Below are 18,623 nucleotides of genomic sequence, written 5' to 3'. Positions count from 1 at the left end.
GGCCATACAGTGGTGCTGGTGGAGCTGAAGACTCCTAGAGAGAATATATTAATCAAAATCCAAAGTGAAACCAGCAGACGAAGGCAGATTGTATTATGCAGATGCCTTTCCCCAGAACCCTGAGGATGCTGCAAGTTTCCTTGGGATGGATGCACCTCTTCAAGATTTATTTACTGAAAAGATTGGTGGCTATGTTCTTACAGGACTAACTGAGCGAGATCTGTATGGCATCCTTGCTACTTGGAAAGAGCTGAACACAGCTGGCATAACCTTTGAAGAAGCCATTATGGTTGGAAGGCAAAACCAAAGCTATCCCGTCGGCCCCTTCCTTGACTTTCTGCGGAGCTTAAGAGGGTGAGCAAGTTTGATTTTGGCGTGTGCAGCCAAGGACACTTGAACCATCTTCAAAGCCTTTTTAAAGGGATAATGCTTGTAGATTTTATGTTCCTTTTTCATTTCTTTTTCAGGAGGGGTGGGGCTTCTATTTAGATAAGTGGGCCAATAAACCTCAACAGAATTTCTTCATGGAAATATAACCATAGTGGTCATCTATTAACTGGGTAACATGCTTCCTTGCAATGTGTTTCTGAATTTAGGAGCTATATTAGCAGTGGCTAGTCTGGTTTCTCTAAACAGGAAGAATCTGGGCAACTGTTAATTGGTTTCCATGAAATTATTGGCATGTCTTCCCTTATGGCATGGAGTCTTAGGTCTTCAGAAGACACCAAGGGTTGAAAGAGGTGTTTATTTGGGACCTGAGGCTTTGGCAATTGACTGGGAAGCTGAAGCCCTATGGTTACAACCATTTACTTTTGATGTGCACCAGTGAGGGCTAAGTGGGAGCCCCAGCATGTCTCAACATGCTCTGTGCAGTCCAGGGCTGCTGGGTCTTTTCTCTGTAACAACTGGAGGCTGCACTTTGCTCATTTCCAATGTATACTGGTGACTAAATATAGCTTAGATCAGTGATCCTCCAGCTTTGGCTTTCCAGATGTTTGGACCTATAGCCTCTGAACATTGGCACGGCTAGGAGACCAACAGCTTTAGGTCCCCCAGCATAGAGAACCACATGAGAGGAAAGATTCTTGGCTTTGATTCCTCCACTTTCCCTTGAAGCAAAAGGACACTAGAGTAACTTGCCCACTTTTCTCCCACAGCTTGCTTGGTGCTTGTGGTTGCCCCTCAGAGAGCCCAGGTTCTCGCCTGCATCTCTATGGCATTCCCTTGAGGACAGCAGTAGAGCGACGCTACCTGAAAAAACCAGGCCTGGACCGAACGGCTCATGTGCTTTTGGCAGGTAATTATCCGCCTCATGCTCTTTATTGGTCTCTCGTAGAATCCTGTCCTACAGTATTCCCTAATTTTCTCCATTTTTGGCTGGATTTTTTTAAAAAATCAGTCAATGGCTCCATCTTTTTTGGGTAGGTCTTTCAGAGACTGGGTTGATGCTCCACCAAGAAGCATTGTAGTTTTATATGGCATCATATAATTGCTGCAGATGATGTTAGTGGAACTCTTTACTCAATGCCTTTTTCTCCTGTATAGCTCAATGGTGGAAGCTGGCAGATCCAGATGGTTCAAGGACTTTCCGGAACTGTGAGGCAGAGTCTTTGATAGCACTTCCTTATCACTTGGTAAGTGGCAACCTGCATACAAAGTTGGGATGTAATTACTCTTAGAGAGCCAGCATGGTGTAGTAGTTTGAGCGTTAGATTATGATCTGGGGGACCAGGATTTGTAGCCCTCCTTGGCCATGGAAACTCACTGGCTGACCTTGGGCAACTCAAGTCGTACTCATAATTAAATACCTGTGCTGAAATTCTGCTGATGAAATTGAAGCTGTTCTCTGGATCCCTCTTTGAACTGTGACTTTTTCTTTCACCAGGTCCAAAGTGGCCTCTTCGACATCCTAGCCTCTTTCCTGACTGACCTGAGGGTTGTGAGCGCTCATGTCCACCTGGGTCTCCTCCATCGCCTCTCTGAAGCCTATGCACTCTATGGTGAGTTTTTGATCTGCCCTAATGGCTGGAATGGAGGCAGTAAGAAGGAAATACAATATGATCTCCATATCTGCAAGGGATATATTATTGGCCAGACTGTAGTTATGAGAAACCCCATGCACTATTAAATTACCTTTCTTTGAGTCTCAGTGTACAATAGAATTGCATTGGAAGTCAAAGAGCAGTGGTTTTCAACCTGTGGGTCCTCAGGTGTTTTGGCCTACAACTCCCAGAAATCCCAGCCAGTTTACCAGCTGTTAGGATTTCTGGGAGTTGAAGGCCAAACATCTGGGGACCCAAAGTCTGAGAATCACTGTCATAGAGGGTCTGGTCTAAATGTCTAAAAATATTGTAAACATTTGTCTCCATTGACTTTGGCTCTTCCCCTTCTGCTAGAAACCACTGCTGGCTCAGAGCGTGATGAGACAGTGGGCTTCTTCCATGCCTTCCTCCAAAGAAACATGGGCCTCCTTTCTCAGCATCCTCTGCTGCTTCTACAGCAGGCAGCCAATGAACCAGACTCCTTGGACCTCTGCTCCCAAGCCCAGGCTGCTCTCCAACGAAATAAAAGGCCTTTCTTGAAATGGATCAACAAGCCTGAAAAAACTCATAAGACCAACAGGTAATTCTCAAAAGGTGGCATTGTCCAGCATCTTGTCCTGTCTCTTCCTATATGACTTACGGTTGGTTTGTATTATTATTTTTTCCTTATCCACAGCCTCACTCTGACCTTACCTGCCACTCCATCCTGTGTCTCAGTTTCTCCTTCTGGAAAGTTGGCTGCTGTGGGCACCTATGAAGGAACTCTTCATATCTTGGATGTGGAGACAGGACAGGTAAAAAGAGTAGAACTTGTCCAACTTATCAAAATCAGCCAGATTGAGACAAAATTGGTTACAAGAGATATTTAATATCAGATTAAGGGCTCCCAATGGCGCAGCGTGTTAAGTGCTGAGCTGCTGAACTTGCGAACCGAAAGGTTGGCGGTTCAAATCCAGGAAGCGGAGTAAGCACCTGCTGTTAGCCCCAGCTTCTGCCAACCTAGCAGTTCAAAAACATGCAAATGTGAGTAGATCAATAGGTACCTTTCCCGCAGGAAGGTAACAGCGCTCCATGCAGTCATGCCGGCCACATGACCTTGGAGGTGACTATGGACAACACCGGCTCTTCGCCTTAGAAATAGAGATGAGCACCAACTCTAGTCGAACATGACTAGACTTAATGTCAGGGGAAAACCTTTAACCTTTACTAATATGAGGTTACAGCTAAATCCCTCTCTGTTTTTACTGGGACTTCCAAATGAACAAACAAAAGCCACAAATTTAATGGGGCCTTCCAGACAGGCCCTTTATCCTAGGATCTGGTCTCAGTTTTTCTGCTTTAAACTGGATTATTTGAGTCCGCACTGCCAGATAATCTGGGACAAACAGAAAACCTGGGATCAGATCCTGGGATAAAGGGCCTGTCTGGAAGGGCCCCCAAGTCATTACACTATATGAAGATTGCAGTGAGACTACTCTGTGCACAAAAATGGAAAACTAAAGAACTACCTCCAAAAAGGAAATTGGATTTTAAAAGTTGGCAGAAATGGACAAGTTATCTTACTTGATAAAGCAGAGTTCAACTGATAACATTTTTAAAAGGCAGAGATTTATATCATTTATAAAGAAAAAAAGTCAAAACACTGGTGGGTTTTGAAGACTGAAGAAAAATTAAGATAGTAAAGTAGAATGGAGAAACCGTCTAAAATAACAGATTAGTGGGATTATGGCAGCATTTTTGCAGTGTGTATTAGAACTGGGAAATCCATATTGATCTTTTATTATCATTTGATTAAGTCATTCTGTATCACCATTTTGAGAGGGACTGTAGACAAAAATAGAGATTTTGGCTACTTCTCATGTGCTTCTGGGATATGGTGTGTGTTTCTTTTCTGAATTTGAAAGGATTTCTGCATGATTTGGTGGCAAAAAACCATGCCAATTTTAAAAATGAGGAGCTCTAGGACTGTAAACAAGAGACCACTGGCTTCACTTTTCCTTAGCCTAAATTGTGATTCTTGGAAACAACTGCTCAATGTTTTCAGAGTCTGCTTCTGATTTCATGCTTTCCAAACATTGTGGTCGGCCATTCTTGGGATTCCAGATTATGATGGTTGGAGGAACAGATGGGGAATCTGTAACATCTGGAGGCACACACTTAAGGAAGGTGCTTTTACACATATTTCTCCATATCTTCAAATAGGAACTGAAATCCTTGCTGAGTGCCTGCGATGGAGTCTCAGCTTGTGCATTCCCATCAGAGACCACTGTTTGCCTTGGGGCTTTCAATGGACGCTTGGAGCTTTGGAGTCTGAGAGAAGGATGCAGGTAATAAGAGGTCGAAATTCATTTTGTAGCATGGGCAGTGCTCATTTTCACCAGAGGCAAAACCCACGGATCTAGCAATCCACATGCCAACTTTTATTTTGCCAAAATAACAGAACAGGAAAAGTCTGCAATGTAATGGAATCTAAAATGGCACATAAAGTGGTGGCTACAGTTCAACTGCCTGCTCTAATTGTGATTTCCCCCTCTTATATCTTTGTTGCAACATCTAATTGAATGCCATCAAACATTCAGGAGGGGTCACCAACTGGATGCCGCCACAAATAACATTTCATTTCTTTTGGTATTAGGTTAATGGGCATGGATGCACATGGAGGCCAAGTTATGGACTGTTGCACTAGTCCAGACCGTAGACTTCTAGCAACTGTGTCACTAGATGGCTTTCTGAAGGTACTGTCTGTCTTCTTCTCTTCCTTTTTAATTTTTTCATGTCCCTATATTGAGAGGACAACTTCCAGATCTTGGAAAGCATTATGCCATGGCAGTTCAAAAGTGATGTCAGACTGCATTTAATTCTACAGTGTGGATGCGCTTGTTGAAGTTTATTTATTTTATTATTTATTTATTTTATTTATATACCGCTCTTCTTCCACAAGGGGACCCAAGTTATATTATCTGCATGGTTTTGTGGATTATCCAGTTCCAGAAAGTCCATCTAAACTCACAGGCTGCTTTGGGGGAAAGACCTAAAATGGTAGATAATCGAGGAACTCATTTTATGTAACTTTTCTCTTCCAGCTCTGGGACACTACCCACGGTCACCAGACGCGCAAACGAGACTGTCTGTGTCCTTTGAACTGTGTGACTTTTCACCCAAAGGGTCAGTTTGTGGCTACGGGAGGCTGGTATAAATCAGTCACTGTCTGGGATGCCAGCGATATGAGCAAAATCTCGGTGAGTCAGAGACTCAGAAATCAACTGGAAGGCCACAAAATTCTCACTGCTGTTCCAACACTGGCTAATTAGAAAGAATAAACCTTAATCTGAAGGGTACCAGGAACCACCCAGAGAATAGTGTCATTTTTGTTCCTCTACAGGTGATGAAAGGGCACGATGCCTCCATCCAGTCCATTTCCTTCTCTTCTGCTGGGAACATTTTAGCCGTTGGGTCCTTGGCTGGATCTGTCCGTCTCTGGTCGTGGCGGGAGTCCATCACTGTGGGCACCTTCTTGGCTCATTCGGGCTCCATCTCCACTGCTCTGTTCCTTTCAGGAGGACAACTTCTCACCACAGGAGAAGACTGTAAGGTACCATGTTTATGATGCTGAACAACCTTGAACAATAATAGTGGGAGGCTGACAGTAGTGTAAGTACAGTTGGAAAGAAGTACATCTTGGCATTACCCCAAGGTTGATAATTTGATGTTTCTGGTGAAAGAAATCCATCCATAAGTGGCCAGTTGTGACGGGGATTAAGCTTTTCAAAACACTAAAGTATTTTGAGTTTAAGGAAAGAGCTTCTCAGATACTCAGGGATAAACATAGACTCCAAATCCAAAGTATGATAACCCTGCATCTATCTTTGTATTCATCAACGATTTACTCTTGCAAGACTCTAAAAGAGGAATCGAGCTAGAGGTAACATTCAGAAGAAAGATGACATGGTTCTTCCTATACAGTCATCATTTTAAGGCCTTAAAATATATAATTGTTTTAAAATGGAAACATTTTTGTACAGAAGAGCTGTATGGCAAATGGCATAATTTGTCTAAACTTAAAATCAATCTGACAAAGTTGGCAGCTGTTTATTTTTGAAATTACATTAAGATAGGGTTCCTAGCTTGCAAACATCTTTGTTTTGCTTTTGTCCAACCAAAACATACCATAAGATTGATTAATAATAATAACAACAATAATAGGGTTTTTTTCTTACCCGCCTCTTCTCGTGGCTCGAAGATTGGATTAATGCTAAGAAATTCACACACAGTATGACCCTCTTATCCAAATTTCAATATCCACGGTTTCACTTACAAAAATATATTGCTTCCTTAGAAATGATTGTGTGCTTTTCTAGGTCCTCTCATTGCATTTCAGTGGTTTTTCTTTGGCCCAAATATAGTTAATATGTAGACTTCATTATTGTCCATAATTTTCTTATCCACCAGAGATCTTGGAATGTATCCCCATAGGTTGTATTATGCACTACATTTACCCTTCTGGGATAAGATGCATTATCCATTACTAGCATCATAGTAATTAGGGTTTAGTCAAATCCCTTGACATGAAGGAATACACAACTGAAGCATTCTGAAAATATAGCTGTCCAATCTCCATAGAAACTGAACTTACCATTTTCTAAATCAGACTAAGAAGAAGAAGAAGAAGAAGAAGAAGTTTATTTCTTAACCCACTCTCTCTCCCCAAGGAGACTCAGAGCAGCTTCCAAAATAATATGGCAACTGTTCAATCCTGGAACAAACGTAATAAACAAATTCACAAACAATAAAAGTAAAACTATCCCACTGCTAAGTAGCTCTTACCAGTAAGAAATTCTTCTTCAAGTGTATATGGATTCTTCTTTTCTTATAACTGTTGTTTTCTTGAGACTTGGTCTAATAAATATTCTTCTTCTCTTTGTGTCCTGTAGGTCCAGCTTTGGGCAGGCCACCTGGGACAGTTCTGTGGCACTTTAGGATCCACATCTCTCTCCCCAGCTCTGTGTGCTGCACCAAGCCTTGACGGCAACCAGTTGGCAGTTGGGTACCATTCAGATGATGTCTGGATCTACAGATACCCATGGGGTACTTTTCATTTCCTTATATATTGGGCTGGCAACATCTGATGGATGCATGGTCGCTCTACTCTTCTGATGGAATATGGAAAAAAATGAATAGATAGTGACTAATAATTGTCAGTATATCAGGATCTCTGATGTGTCATGTCTATTTCATAGTCCAAGGGGGAAAAATTCTTAGTATCTTCATTTTTAGACCTGTTCTTGGGGTTATTTGGGGTATTGATTCAGAAAACTGCATTGGATAGACCACATCAGCTATAGTTTCTTAGATATGGTTATCATGGTTTTTTATGGGTGAGCAGATAGTGACTAGTAGATGGCATATGTTCTGTATCTCACAAACTGATAAGGGAAAACTTGGTGCCATTTTTGGAATCTGTAGGTCAAATATACCTATATTTTAGGCACCAAAATGTGTGTTGACCAGTGTTATCTTTGGCCTTTAGAGGAGGAAAATGAACACGGGTGGTAAGACATATTACAAAACAGTGAGGAGGGTCACATATGTCACTTTGAGGACTGGATATAAGTCTAGGAATCTCAAAAGGTTGCTTGCTATGGGCATGAATGATCAGTGTGAACTTTCAGTGGTACATAATGGGGAATGTGAAGGAACCAGTTGGGGCTCTAGCCCTGAAGTTCTGAATTCTAAGGCCTTCCATGTTCACTGTTTCTTCTCTGCTCTCTTTCAGATGTCAGCATTGGTCCAACTCACTGCCAAGCTAGTGGGGTGGCCATCTGCAGCTTGGCATGGCTGGACAGTGTCTTCTTGGTTGGGGGCAGGAATGATGGATCCCTGTGTGTCTGGAATACCACAGAAGTTCTCCCCTCTTGTCCTTGTCCACTGAGGGCCCATGAAAAAACTGTGACAGGGTTGGCTGTTTTCAAGATGCTGGTGGCCTCAACATCAGGTAACCCTAACAATCTCTAGGTTCTCCAGTGTGACTCTATGGACAACTTTCTCTAGACTAGAGAAACTGTAGATTATTGAGATCTTCAGACTGATTCCATCTTTTTTGTCTGCTTTCTGTTTTGTCTTCCTTTGTTACTGTTCAGAGGATTTTACTGTCCAGCTGTGGCTTTCAGAAGGACTGAAACCTACCTCCGGCACTACAGACACCAGTGTTTCTCCACTTGCTGTCCTTCGGGGCCACACAGCAGGTGTGACTTGTTGTGCCTTCAGTCTTGATGGCTGCTACCTTGCCACTGGAGGCAAAGACCGGGTAAGGCTCTTTGAGATAGAGTAGGAAGCCCAAACTCCTGGGTCTCGAGCTTCATTAAATGAGCCTTGCTAGAGACTTTTCTCCCCATCACAGCCAGACTTTGAGGACTGTCTAGCTGGAAGAATCTTGGTGTATTGTTTTGTTTAGTAATACAGTCAAAATGGAAGAGTTACGTGTCTCAGAATCCTTTGAAATGCAAGGGTTATTTTGGTGCGGGAAGAACTTGTCCTGCATAGAGAGGTCAGAAGATCAGGCAGAAGAAAGCTGCATCCTGCCAGAAATCCCTTTCTGTGATAAAAATGTTCTATTACCCATTTTTAGGCCTTGTTTGTCTGGGATGTGAAGGATGCATCACAGAAGAAGCCCACCGTCTGCTGCTCATTGCCTTTCTGCCACCAGGACTGGATCTCCAGTTGCACTTGGTCCGGTGACATGTTGGTAAGTTTGGATGACCATGTTGGGGATGCAGCTGAGTTTTCTTGCCACATGGAAGGAGACAGCCCTAAAATTGAAGATGGGTCCAGGATAGTTTATAGCTAAAGGTAAATGTTTTCTCCTGACATTAAGTCTAGTCATGTCCGACTCGGGGTTGGTACTCATCTCCATTTCTAAGCTGAAGAGTCAACGTTGTCCGTAGATACCTCCTAGGTCATGTGGCCAGCATGACTGCATGGAGCGCTGTTACCTTCCTGCCAGAGCGGTACCTATTGATCTACTCACATTTGCGTGTTTTTGAACAGCTTCAATAGGGTGGACCCATCTGGCTTCAGTATATGAGGGGTCCCATTGCTATTGAGTAACTGTATTTTCCCCAGTTAGAGAAGGTTCTCAGCAAAAGAATCAGGTGCTGACATCAACCTTGATGATTAATTATTGTGCTGAAACTCTTGAGATGCTTCTCATCTAGAAGTGAGGACATTGTGTTGCCCATAGGACCACATCGCCTCCACTATTTCAGCCTCCTCCAGAGCTTTGGAGGTCTAATTCAGATTCTTCCAGTTATTAGGAGACTCTTCCAGAGCTTTGGAGGTTCACAGCCCATCATTGTGAGTGCAATTTTGTCTACAGCTGTGGTTTCCAACCTTTTTTTGACCAGGGCTCACTTGACCAGGGACCACTTTGGCAAGAGACTACTCTCCAACATTAGTACCAAAAGAGTTATGAATCAGCTTTTCATCGGTTTTGGATTCAATTTGGTTATTTGGGGCACTGATTCAGAAAATTGCATTGGGTAGACCACATCAGCTCTAGTTTCTGATACTGAACATATGCCATCCAGTAGTCGCCATCTGCTTGCCCACAGAAAACCATATTAAATCATCTAGAGCTGATGTGATCTATCCCATGCAATTTTCTGAATCAGCACCCCAAATAACCCTAGGAACAGACCTAAAAACAAAGACACCAAGGATTTTTTTTTGGTTGGGCTGTGTTATTATTTGTAGTAGTAACAGTGAAGCCGTGGACCATATTTTAGTTCTTGTTGGACCACAGTTTGGGAACTACTGATCTTCAGGGATCACTTTGGGATCCCTTTTGGGAGAATTACTCTTGTTCCAGAGTGGGAGCCCCACAGAGTGTTCTTGTGCAACAGGGAGGAGGCATTTTTAGCTTTTAAGAGACCTCCCATCATGCCCTTTTCAGAGGAATAGGGTGATGTTGGGGCATTTGTGGGTTAGATGAGTTTCAGAGAACCACAGTGAACCCTAAAAAGTATCATATTGTCCTGCTAGCGATACCATTTACACCACTGTTCTAGTCTTCCAAAAAGTAAATTGAAGTGGGTGGAAATATAATGTGCCCAGCTAGCACACAAAACTACATGTTTCCCCCTCCTTTCTCATTTCTTACAATCCTTATTGCTTCACAAACAGCTCTCTGGCTCCAATGATGGTACCGTTTGCCTCTGGGACCCCAAAACCAGTCAGCGCCTCCAGGAATTTTTGGGTCACCAAAGCCCAGTCAGCGGCGTCACAAGTGAGGTAAGGAAAGTTACTGATGGTGCAATATTTCTTATAGTTAGAAGACATATTAGACTGGTCAAGTAAGAGGCTGATAGGGCTGGACAGCCCCTGAATCCCATTTTTGCATCTTCATGATCTTGGAGTACCTAAGGGGAATTTGAAGTTGATATGAGGACCTTTGTATTACAACACATATTTTCTTAGGGGTAGGGAGAAAAATGTAAGCAGATAATTATAAAAGCATAGAATTACTAAGTTGAAAGGGCTCACAAGGGGCATTAAACCCATTCCCCTGCCATGCAGGAATCTACAACTATAAAGCATTCCTTTAAAATGCTTATCTAATCTTTGTCAAAGAAGATCCCCTCCAAGGGGATCTATTCCACTGTCAAATGGCTCTTACTTTCCAGAAGTTCTTCCTAAATTTCTAGATGGGATCTCTTTTATTGTGATTTGACTGTATTGGTTTGTATTTTAGTCTCTGGAGCTGCAGAAAACAAACTTCTTCCTACCTTGATGTTTAACTTGAAGGCAGTCCCCCTCAAATCTTTGTTTTGCCTGAGATTTCCCTTGATACTCTGAACCTTTAAGCCAAGGATGGGAAGATGTTGGAATACAACTCCCATTGGTCCTTAGTGGGGCTGATAGGACTTTAGGAATTGGTGGCCTACAGTATCTGGAAGATACTGCCTTAATCCAACTGAATACAGTGCTTGAGAAGTTCGACTTCTTAATAAATTTGTATATTTTCCCATCTCAATTTGTTCTTCTGACCTTTGCTTTGTCTGGCTCATGTGGCAGAAGGATCACGTGATCTCTGTGGACAGGGATGGGCTGCTGGTTGCGTGGGATCTCCAAGGAGTGGAGAAAACCCGATTCCTGGCTCACCCTGGACGGGCCAACTACTGCACAGGCTTCAACGAACCACGTAAGATATGAACAGAATGAAAGAGAAGATGAGAATTTATAAATGTTTGAAAGATATATTATTAAGGAGATGGGGTGTATTCTTTTTTCAAGCAGCCGATCTGCTTTATGTCCTCTCGGCATGATGCTTTTTGCAAAGTTCTTCTCACCTTCTTTTCTGCAGGGGAGAAAGAATTCACTCTGGCAGCAGCTGGCAATGATGGGACAGTGAAACTTTGGAAACCCCTGAGGGTAAGAGATAGGAATCCATCAAGTGCCCCCAAAGTCTTGCTCCTAAATTTGGTCTGATTTCTCCAAGGCTCCACATGATCATGTATTATCTTATGGCTTCATAATGTCCCCAGTGTGTACTCGGATGAATGTATCTTTGCAGCATTCCTGGATTTTCTTGGATCAACTGTGTAGAAATACAGATGCAATGTTGACCTGTCCCTAACTCCATCTTTCAAAAGCCTTTTTCTGTTTTGATTCTTTTTAACAGATGGAGCAACCCCAGGTCCTTTCTGGACATTGTGCTGCTGTCTGTGGGTCAGCTGCTTCCCCAACGTCTTTCCTGACAATATCCAAAGACAACACCGTCCGTTTTTGGAGTCTTGGGAAAGACGAGAAGGAAGGTTAGTTAGTAGCCTCCATACCCTTCCTGTGCTTATGGAGCAAACCAAAAAGTGCCCATATGTGGAAAGATGCCAAAAGTACATCCCTCTGTAATCCAGTCTTCAGCATATTTGTCTAAACAATCTGGAGGGATGTGTTACATTTATAACCTACTTTTTTTCCAGTGAGCTCAAGGCATCATACATGCCCCACTTTTCTTCCTATTGGGTAGAAACTGCTCACATAGACTTCAAAAAAGATTATCATGTGTACATTAGATACAGAAAAACAGATTTCTCAGGTGCACTTTTTCATTATCTTGGTAGCTCAGAATGTCTATTAAATGCTGATGTTTAAATTAACCATTATTTAGAGCAAGTTGGACTGAAAGCAGTGCCGGGACTTTGTGGATCCTTTTACCAAAATTATTGTTTGTTGTCTGTCTTCCTGCTCAGTTTCAGGGTTCATCCCAGCTCCCTATTCCACCTGGGGATACAGTAGGAGTGACAATTCAATCCTACGAGAGAATCCCACTTTATCCTCACCAAAACCCTGGGAGGTTGGCCAGGGTGACACAGAAATTTGATTTAGCACCATCCACAAAGCTTTATGAGTCCAGCATCACCTAATTAACTTCTAGGTTCAAAGGAGATTTTTGGACTACAACAATTCTGATGCCCTGTTTGTGATTTTTACTGATTGATTTAGTCATTGGATGAGGCCAAAATGCTCTCTAGTCTGGGAATCTTAATACTATTTGTTTTACATATACTTATACTATTTTATTGAAGAAGAGCCAGTGTGGTGAAATGGTTGGAGTGCTGTATCAGTACTTTGAAAAATCAGGGCTTGATTTCCTACTTGGCTACAGAAACCTTCTGGGTGACCTTATGCAAGTTACATCATCTCAGCTTCAGAGCAAGGCAAAGGCAAATCCCCTCTGATCAAATCTTGTCCCCCAAAAAACCTCTCTGATAGATTCAACTGAGGTTTTCCATATGCTAGGGGTTTCCAAACTGCAAGCTGATTTCCTGAGTTTACTAGCTGAGCTGATTTGCCTCTTCTTCCTCACCAGCGGGCACAAGAGACTTTCCAGCTCATTCCGGGGCCATCACAGCTTTGGCCTGGTCCCCAGGTGGTGAATTGGCGGCATCCGGCAGCGAACATGGAGACCTGATTATCTGGCATCAGGCTCAGGCTGCAGGGAAAACAAAGGTATTCAAGGGCTTATGGTGGGGATGTAGACACGCATCTTCCAATGCAGGAGTGCATAATCCTCCAGATATTGTATTATTATAATCCATCAGTCCACATGTTCTAGTTTGCAATCTCAATCAACAATAGTCATCATGGTTTGAGATCCCTGATCTACCCAATTCCTACGCCAACTAAAGCTTATGGAAATGGAGTCACTAATGCACCAGAAATAAAACCTAAAGACTAAGGCCAAGTTAACTGACATAATTTCAGCTGATCAAAGCAGTACTTAGTAATAGCTGATATTCCCCAGCGGACCTATGATGAAGCAGATTCCAGGCCAATGGACAGGGTTCCTGGCTGGACTATGACCTGTTGCACCCCATTAGGTTGAGACCAAATTTTCCTGGTCTTTGAATCCCTGTTCTCAGCTGCTTGCATGCCTTCCTCGAGCCGTCCTCCTGGCATAAGGATGGGGCCGATCGCATTGTCTTTATGCCGGGAGGAGGGCGAGACACCCAGTGGCTGAGAGCACTCCAGAGGGCTCTCAGCTGCTGCGTGCCTTCCTCCCTTGTCTTTTTGGCATAAGGATGGAGTGGGCCATCATGTCCTTGTGCCAGGAGGACAAGGAAAATAAGAGGAGCCTGAGGTAAGCACCTAGGGTGGCCCCCAGGCCTTAGTTTGCCCATGCCTGTACTAGAGGTATAGTGATTTGAGTGTTGACTCAAATCACTCTGGAGACTAGGGCTCAAATCCCTGCTCTGCTGTGGAAACCACTGAATGAAGCAGAGGATAGATGGCCATCTGTCAGGGGTGCTTTGAGTGTGATTTTCCTGCTTCTTGGCAAGAGGTTGGACTGGATGGCCTGTGAGGTCTCTTCCAACTCTACAATTCTATGATTCTATGAATCACACTCTCCCAGCCTCCATCTGAAATGCAACCTCCATCTGAACGAACCTCATCAATGAAACCCCATATGTCAGAAATGACTCAAAGGCAGGCAGCAACAATACCGAAAGCTTCTTTATTTTGTCCCCCTTCCAGGTTGGCTCCTGTTACATCAGTGTTTTGACTTTCACTTCTCCACGAACAATCCTTGTGGCAGCTGATAAAATTAGTCTCTGGGAAATTAAACCCAGGGGACAGCAAGGCGGAGGAGTCAGGTAAAGCCAAACCAAACCACTAGTAGAGAGATGGGTGTTTCTGGCCTGGGCTGTGAAACTATTCAAGGTTTAAACAGGGCATGAAAGGTTCTATCAAACCTACAAACTGGTCAAGCAATAAAATTAGCTTCTTTAACGTTCTGACTAAAATCCAAAACAGATTCACCACCCCACTGGCATTGGATTTAGTAGATTCCAATGCCTGTTAGTATCTTGTTTCCAGAACCCCTTCATTTATAGTTTCTTAGGGAATGATAAAAACTGTGATAACAGCATCTGAAGACTCCCCAACTAAATACTGATTTGCAGTGAGTTCAGAAATAGAGAAAATGAAATGTTTCCTCCAAATACAGCATAAAGTGAGTGTGGGAGCAATGTTCGGTTTTATAGAATATGGTTGTGGCTACTAGTAAGGTTGCCTAAAAAAGGGTTTAAGAAATGTATAGAGCAGGTATGGGCAAACGTCAGCCCTCCAGGTGTTTTGGACTTCAACTCCCACAATTCCTAACAGCAAATTTCTGACATTGAGCCTCTCTCTTGCCCTTCTCCTTGTTGCTTAGCCTGACACTCCGGAAAGTCCTGCGCCAAGCTGGGGAGGTGCTCTGCATGGGAATGCCAAGACCTCATGGACCTTTGGTCTTTGGACTGGCTCATGGTGGCCACCTGGTGCTGCAGCCAGGAGCTGAGGATTTCCAGGAAACTCTGTGAGTAAAAGGGAGAAAAGGGCAATTGTGAGCTGTGCCAGGGAGGGGACGATTGAGCTGTGCCTCAAGGCTTTGCAAGTTCAGAAGGCTTATTTTTTGCATCGGAAACATCCAAAGGGCATAGAGAGTGCCAAAAACGCTTCAGAAGTAAAGGGGGAGGAAATCTATAAGTGGACAAAAGTCAATTTATTGCTTTGTAAAAGTTTTCTAGTATTTCTAAAAGTTGTAAAAGTTTTTTAGAGATTTAAATGATGACGGAGGCTTGCAGGATTTCATTTTATCTGGTTGGACAAACCCTCGATCCTGCAGAGATTGAGAGCCGCGAAAAACAAATTGGAGCTACATCTAGCTGTGCCACTTCACTTTACCCATTCTGCTTTATGTCATCTTTGCCTCTCTTCCTAGGAGCAAGCATGGAGCAGACGATGAGGAGGTTCACTTGAGCTTTGACATCTCTGCTTCCTCAGAGGATGGCATTCTTCATGTCTGGGGCTCCATGGACCGGCCTGCATTGCTCAAGATGGTGCGTGACTGTTGCATATAGCAGAAAAGTAACATCTCAGGACATATTTCTCTTGGCTTCAGCCAGCAGTGAGGGTTCTGAGCTCACTATGTTGCCTCTCCTTCCACTTCCAAATTCTGAGCTGTTTACTCAGCCCACATGCAACCTTCAACTTGCCACACTGCAGCACAGTCACAGCAGAGATGGGAATATACTCACTGTACTATTATCACACTTTGATACCCCTTTAACTGCCTTGGCTGCCTATTAAGAAATCTTGGGATTTGTAGTCTGGGGTAGAAATCCTTGGGAAGCCATGATGGCTCTCCAGTGGAAAATTTTAAGCCTCTCAACCATATGGTATTTAAAAATGGAATCAAATGTGCAATGTTACTAGATCTTGCAGTTAAACTATTATGGAATGGAGTTGTATCTGCAGATGTTTTCAGCTATCAGTGTGTTGTCGAAGGCTTTCATGGCCGGAATCACAGGATTGTTGTATGTTTTCCTGTCTGTATGGCCATGTTCCAGAAGTATTATCTCCTGACGTTTCGCCCACATTTGTGGCAGGCATCCTCAGAGGTTGTGAGGTATATGGGACGGTGAGCCTGTGGTGTTTTGAAAGTCCTTTTGGCTGGGAGAAATTGTGGGATAGTATCTGTTTCTCTGCAGCGTAGAAGGAAGGTCAGGGAGCACAGTAGATGTGCTTTCCTGGTCCTTAGTTTTTCCAGTCTCTGTGTGTCTTGGAACAATTTCTCCCTGTAGAGATGTTACAAATATATAAACCTTCCTTTCTTAGTTTTACACAGTATATTATTTGAGAACACAGAAATGCTGGACCAGTCTAACAACCACCATGTCAGACTACACAGAGAAGCCATTGAAATCCACAAGCATGTGGACAACTTCAACAGAAAGGAGGAAATCATGAAAATGAACACAATTTGGCTACCAGTATTAAAAAAACTCTAAAATTAGAACAGTAAATAAAGAACAAAACTCTAAAAGCAGAGGAACTGCAGACATGAATCAATCAGGGGCAGCTAACTGAACAAAGAATTCCCCTAGGCAGAAATGAAGCCAGGAGATGAAGATTATTAGGCTATTCAATGCTAATCAAGGTGATTAATTACAACATTCACACTGGCCTCCAACTGACAAGAGTTCCTTCTCCCACCCTGGACCTTCCACAAATATATAAACCTTCCTTTCTTAGTTTTCCCATATATCTCACAACCTCTGAGGATGCCTGCCATAGATGTGGGCAAAACATCAGGAGAGAATATTTCTGGAACATGGCCATACAGCCCGGAAAACACACAACCCTTTTCAACTATCCACCGCAACTGGCATAACCAAGGGTCAGCTATTGTACTGTATGCTTCTGTTCTAAAGCTATAATCTTGACCTGAATGCCTTGCAGCTGTTGGTGGCTTTCTGTATCTCTTTCCACATTAAAACCGTGTCTTGTTTGGTTTTGATTTCCTTAGAAAGTGACCGAGTCTGGAGAGCTGAAGAAAGTCCAGGAGTCAGAACTCATACCTTGGAAACCCTACCAAAACTCAGGCTGGGTCACTGTTGCTCATCTAGTTAAAGGTAAGAGTGAGGTAGAGATGTTTTTACGTTGTCAAAACTAAACGCTGACACACCATACATTCAAAGGCTGTAGTCTTGACATCTCTTGAATGCTGTGTGAATATCCAAATGCATCAGCCCAACATGGAATAGCATAATTTGCCAGACATGTTAATGACTTGGTGTTGCAGGGCGCATAATCAAGTGGGTTGGAAAGTTTACATGATGCCTGTATAAAAAGTTTTGAGTTGGCACAGAAGTTAATTATTGAGTTTAGCCAAGTTCAGATGATGGATTTGTCCAGAGCAGAACCGACAAATCTTGAAAGAGCAGGTGGGAGAAGACTAAATACTTCGGTGGTATAGATGCTTTTATGACACATTGACTCTTTACTTTCTGGCAGATAAATTCCTGATCTATGCAGATTCGGAAGGATCTCTCTGGACTCAGACCAGGCGGGATGAAGAAGGGGTCCCTAGATGGGGGATTGATGGCTGGTTGAGGAGAAAGGTGAGCCTTATGGCTTGAGAGCTGGGATTTCTTTTAGCAGGAAGAGACTTCATGGTGATGGAGCCAGAAAAATAAAGGCAAGATATTCTCCTTCAGCCACAAAAGAAACCCAGCTTTTCTTACTTCTGTTGGTTGTGTTATTTATTTCAGATCCACAGTGATAAAATCACAGCTCTGAATATTCTTGGAGACAGGATTGTAACAGCATCTCATGATCGGGATGTGAAGATTTGGGAAAACAATACAATGAAGCTGGTAAGTAGCTTTGTAGAGCGGTGTAGTGCCTTACCCTTACCCCAATTTACATTGTGCCTACTCTGCAGAGCAGGAAATGTAATCTGATTCTCTCCAGCTGTTTTGTTTGTGTTGGCTAGAGCTTTTGGAAGTTATAGTCCTACACATCTGGAAGGCACTTCAGAAGTTAACACTTGGATTCCCAACCATGTGTGTTGAATTGGCACAATGCATAGAATCCTAGAACTGGAAGACCCCAAGGGCCATCTAGTCCAACCCCCTACCATGTAGGAAAAGCACAATCAAAGCACCCCTGACAGATGGCCATTCAGCCTCTGATTAAAAGAAAATGGCCTGCTGTGTTAAGGGAATTGTATGGAGACAAGTATTGAACCTTTTATCTCTAAATGCCTGCTTGACTACACTGGCTTACTGTTTTTCCCTTGGGGCAGGGGATCTTTTAGCCATTTTGGAGTGCAACCCCCAAACTCCCTTGCTCAGGCTGGGTAAGGCTAATCGGAAGAGAGGTCTAGAGCCTCACGCATGCTTTAACCAGATCTTGTCCTTTATGTTCTCTGTTCTGATTCCCCCTTGTTTTTTCTACAGCTGGGCCAGTTTCGCTGCAATGCCCCCGTTTCACATCTCCAGCCTTGTCCAGACTCGCCATTCCTCCTCTTGGCTGGGGACACATTGGGCAACGTGTACTTTCTGGAGTGGAGCTGTCTCCGTGGTTGAGGCACCATCTTGTCCCTTTCCATTGCACACAAGGCCGCCAATGCCTCTTTTATGGCTTCTTGGGAAATGGGAATTTCACTGGAGGCAAGGGATGCCTGGCAGAGGTTATCTTGGCAGCCTTGGTTGAGTCAAACTGGTATGGATGAAAAATAAACACTTGCTTGAAAACAAA

General features: G+C 43.2%; 1 protein-coding gene across 1 annotated transcript in view; it reads left to right on the top strand.

Moving 5' to 3' along the window:
• tep1 (telomerase associated protein 1) overlaps positions 1 to 18,623 on the top strand; it is a 44,021-nt gene extending 25,398 nt beyond the window's left edge. Inside the window, exons 30-55 of the mRNA XM_008115370.3 lie at positions 204 to 354; positions 1,158 to 1,297; positions 1,546 to 1,634; positions 1,886 to 2,000; positions 2,397 to 2,622; positions 2,719 to 2,836; positions 4,245 to 4,369; positions 4,678 to 4,777; positions 5,126 to 5,281; positions 5,425 to 5,634; positions 6,974 to 7,127; positions 7,816 to 8,034; positions 8,180 to 8,346; positions 8,668 to 8,784; positions 10,221 to 10,328; positions 11,112 to 11,238; positions 11,401 to 11,468; positions 11,719 to 11,851; positions 12,907 to 13,046; positions 14,073 to 14,191; positions 14,752 to 14,895; positions 15,301 to 15,418; positions 16,888 to 16,993; positions 17,376 to 17,482; positions 17,633 to 17,737; positions 18,323 to 18,623. Coding sequence (XP_008113577.3) covers positions 204 to 354; positions 1,158 to 1,297; positions 1,546 to 1,634; positions 1,886 to 2,000; positions 2,397 to 2,622; positions 2,719 to 2,836; positions 4,245 to 4,369; positions 4,678 to 4,777; positions 5,126 to 5,281; positions 5,425 to 5,634; positions 6,974 to 7,127; positions 7,816 to 8,034; positions 8,180 to 8,346; positions 8,668 to 8,784; positions 10,221 to 10,328; positions 11,112 to 11,238; positions 11,401 to 11,468; positions 11,719 to 11,851; positions 12,907 to 13,046; positions 14,073 to 14,191; positions 14,752 to 14,895; positions 15,301 to 15,418; positions 16,888 to 16,993; positions 17,376 to 17,482; positions 17,633 to 17,737; positions 18,323 to 18,451 — 3,491 coding nt within the window. The 3' untranslated portion in view covers positions 18,452 to 18,623. The remainder of the gene's footprint in view (positions 1 to 203; positions 355 to 1,157; positions 1,298 to 1,545; positions 1,635 to 1,885; positions 2,001 to 2,396; positions 2,623 to 2,718; positions 2,837 to 4,244; positions 4,370 to 4,677; positions 4,778 to 5,125; positions 5,282 to 5,424; positions 5,635 to 6,973; positions 7,128 to 7,815; positions 8,035 to 8,179; positions 8,347 to 8,667; positions 8,785 to 10,220; positions 10,329 to 11,111; positions 11,239 to 11,400; positions 11,469 to 11,718; positions 11,852 to 12,906; positions 13,047 to 14,072; positions 14,192 to 14,751; positions 14,896 to 15,300; positions 15,419 to 16,887; positions 16,994 to 17,375; positions 17,483 to 17,632; positions 17,738 to 18,322) is intronic.

This window comes from Anolis carolinensis, chromosome 6, assembly GCF_035594765.1.
Source record: "Anolis carolinensis isolate JA03-04 chromosome 6, rAnoCar3.1.pri, whole genome shotgun sequence".
In the NCBI taxonomy this organism is placed as follows: Eukaryota; Metazoa; Chordata; class Lepidosauria; order Squamata; family Dactyloidae; genus Anolis; species Anolis carolinensis.
Note: the sequence above shows the minus strand (reverse complement) of the source record. Positions and strands in the feature narration are given on the sequence as shown.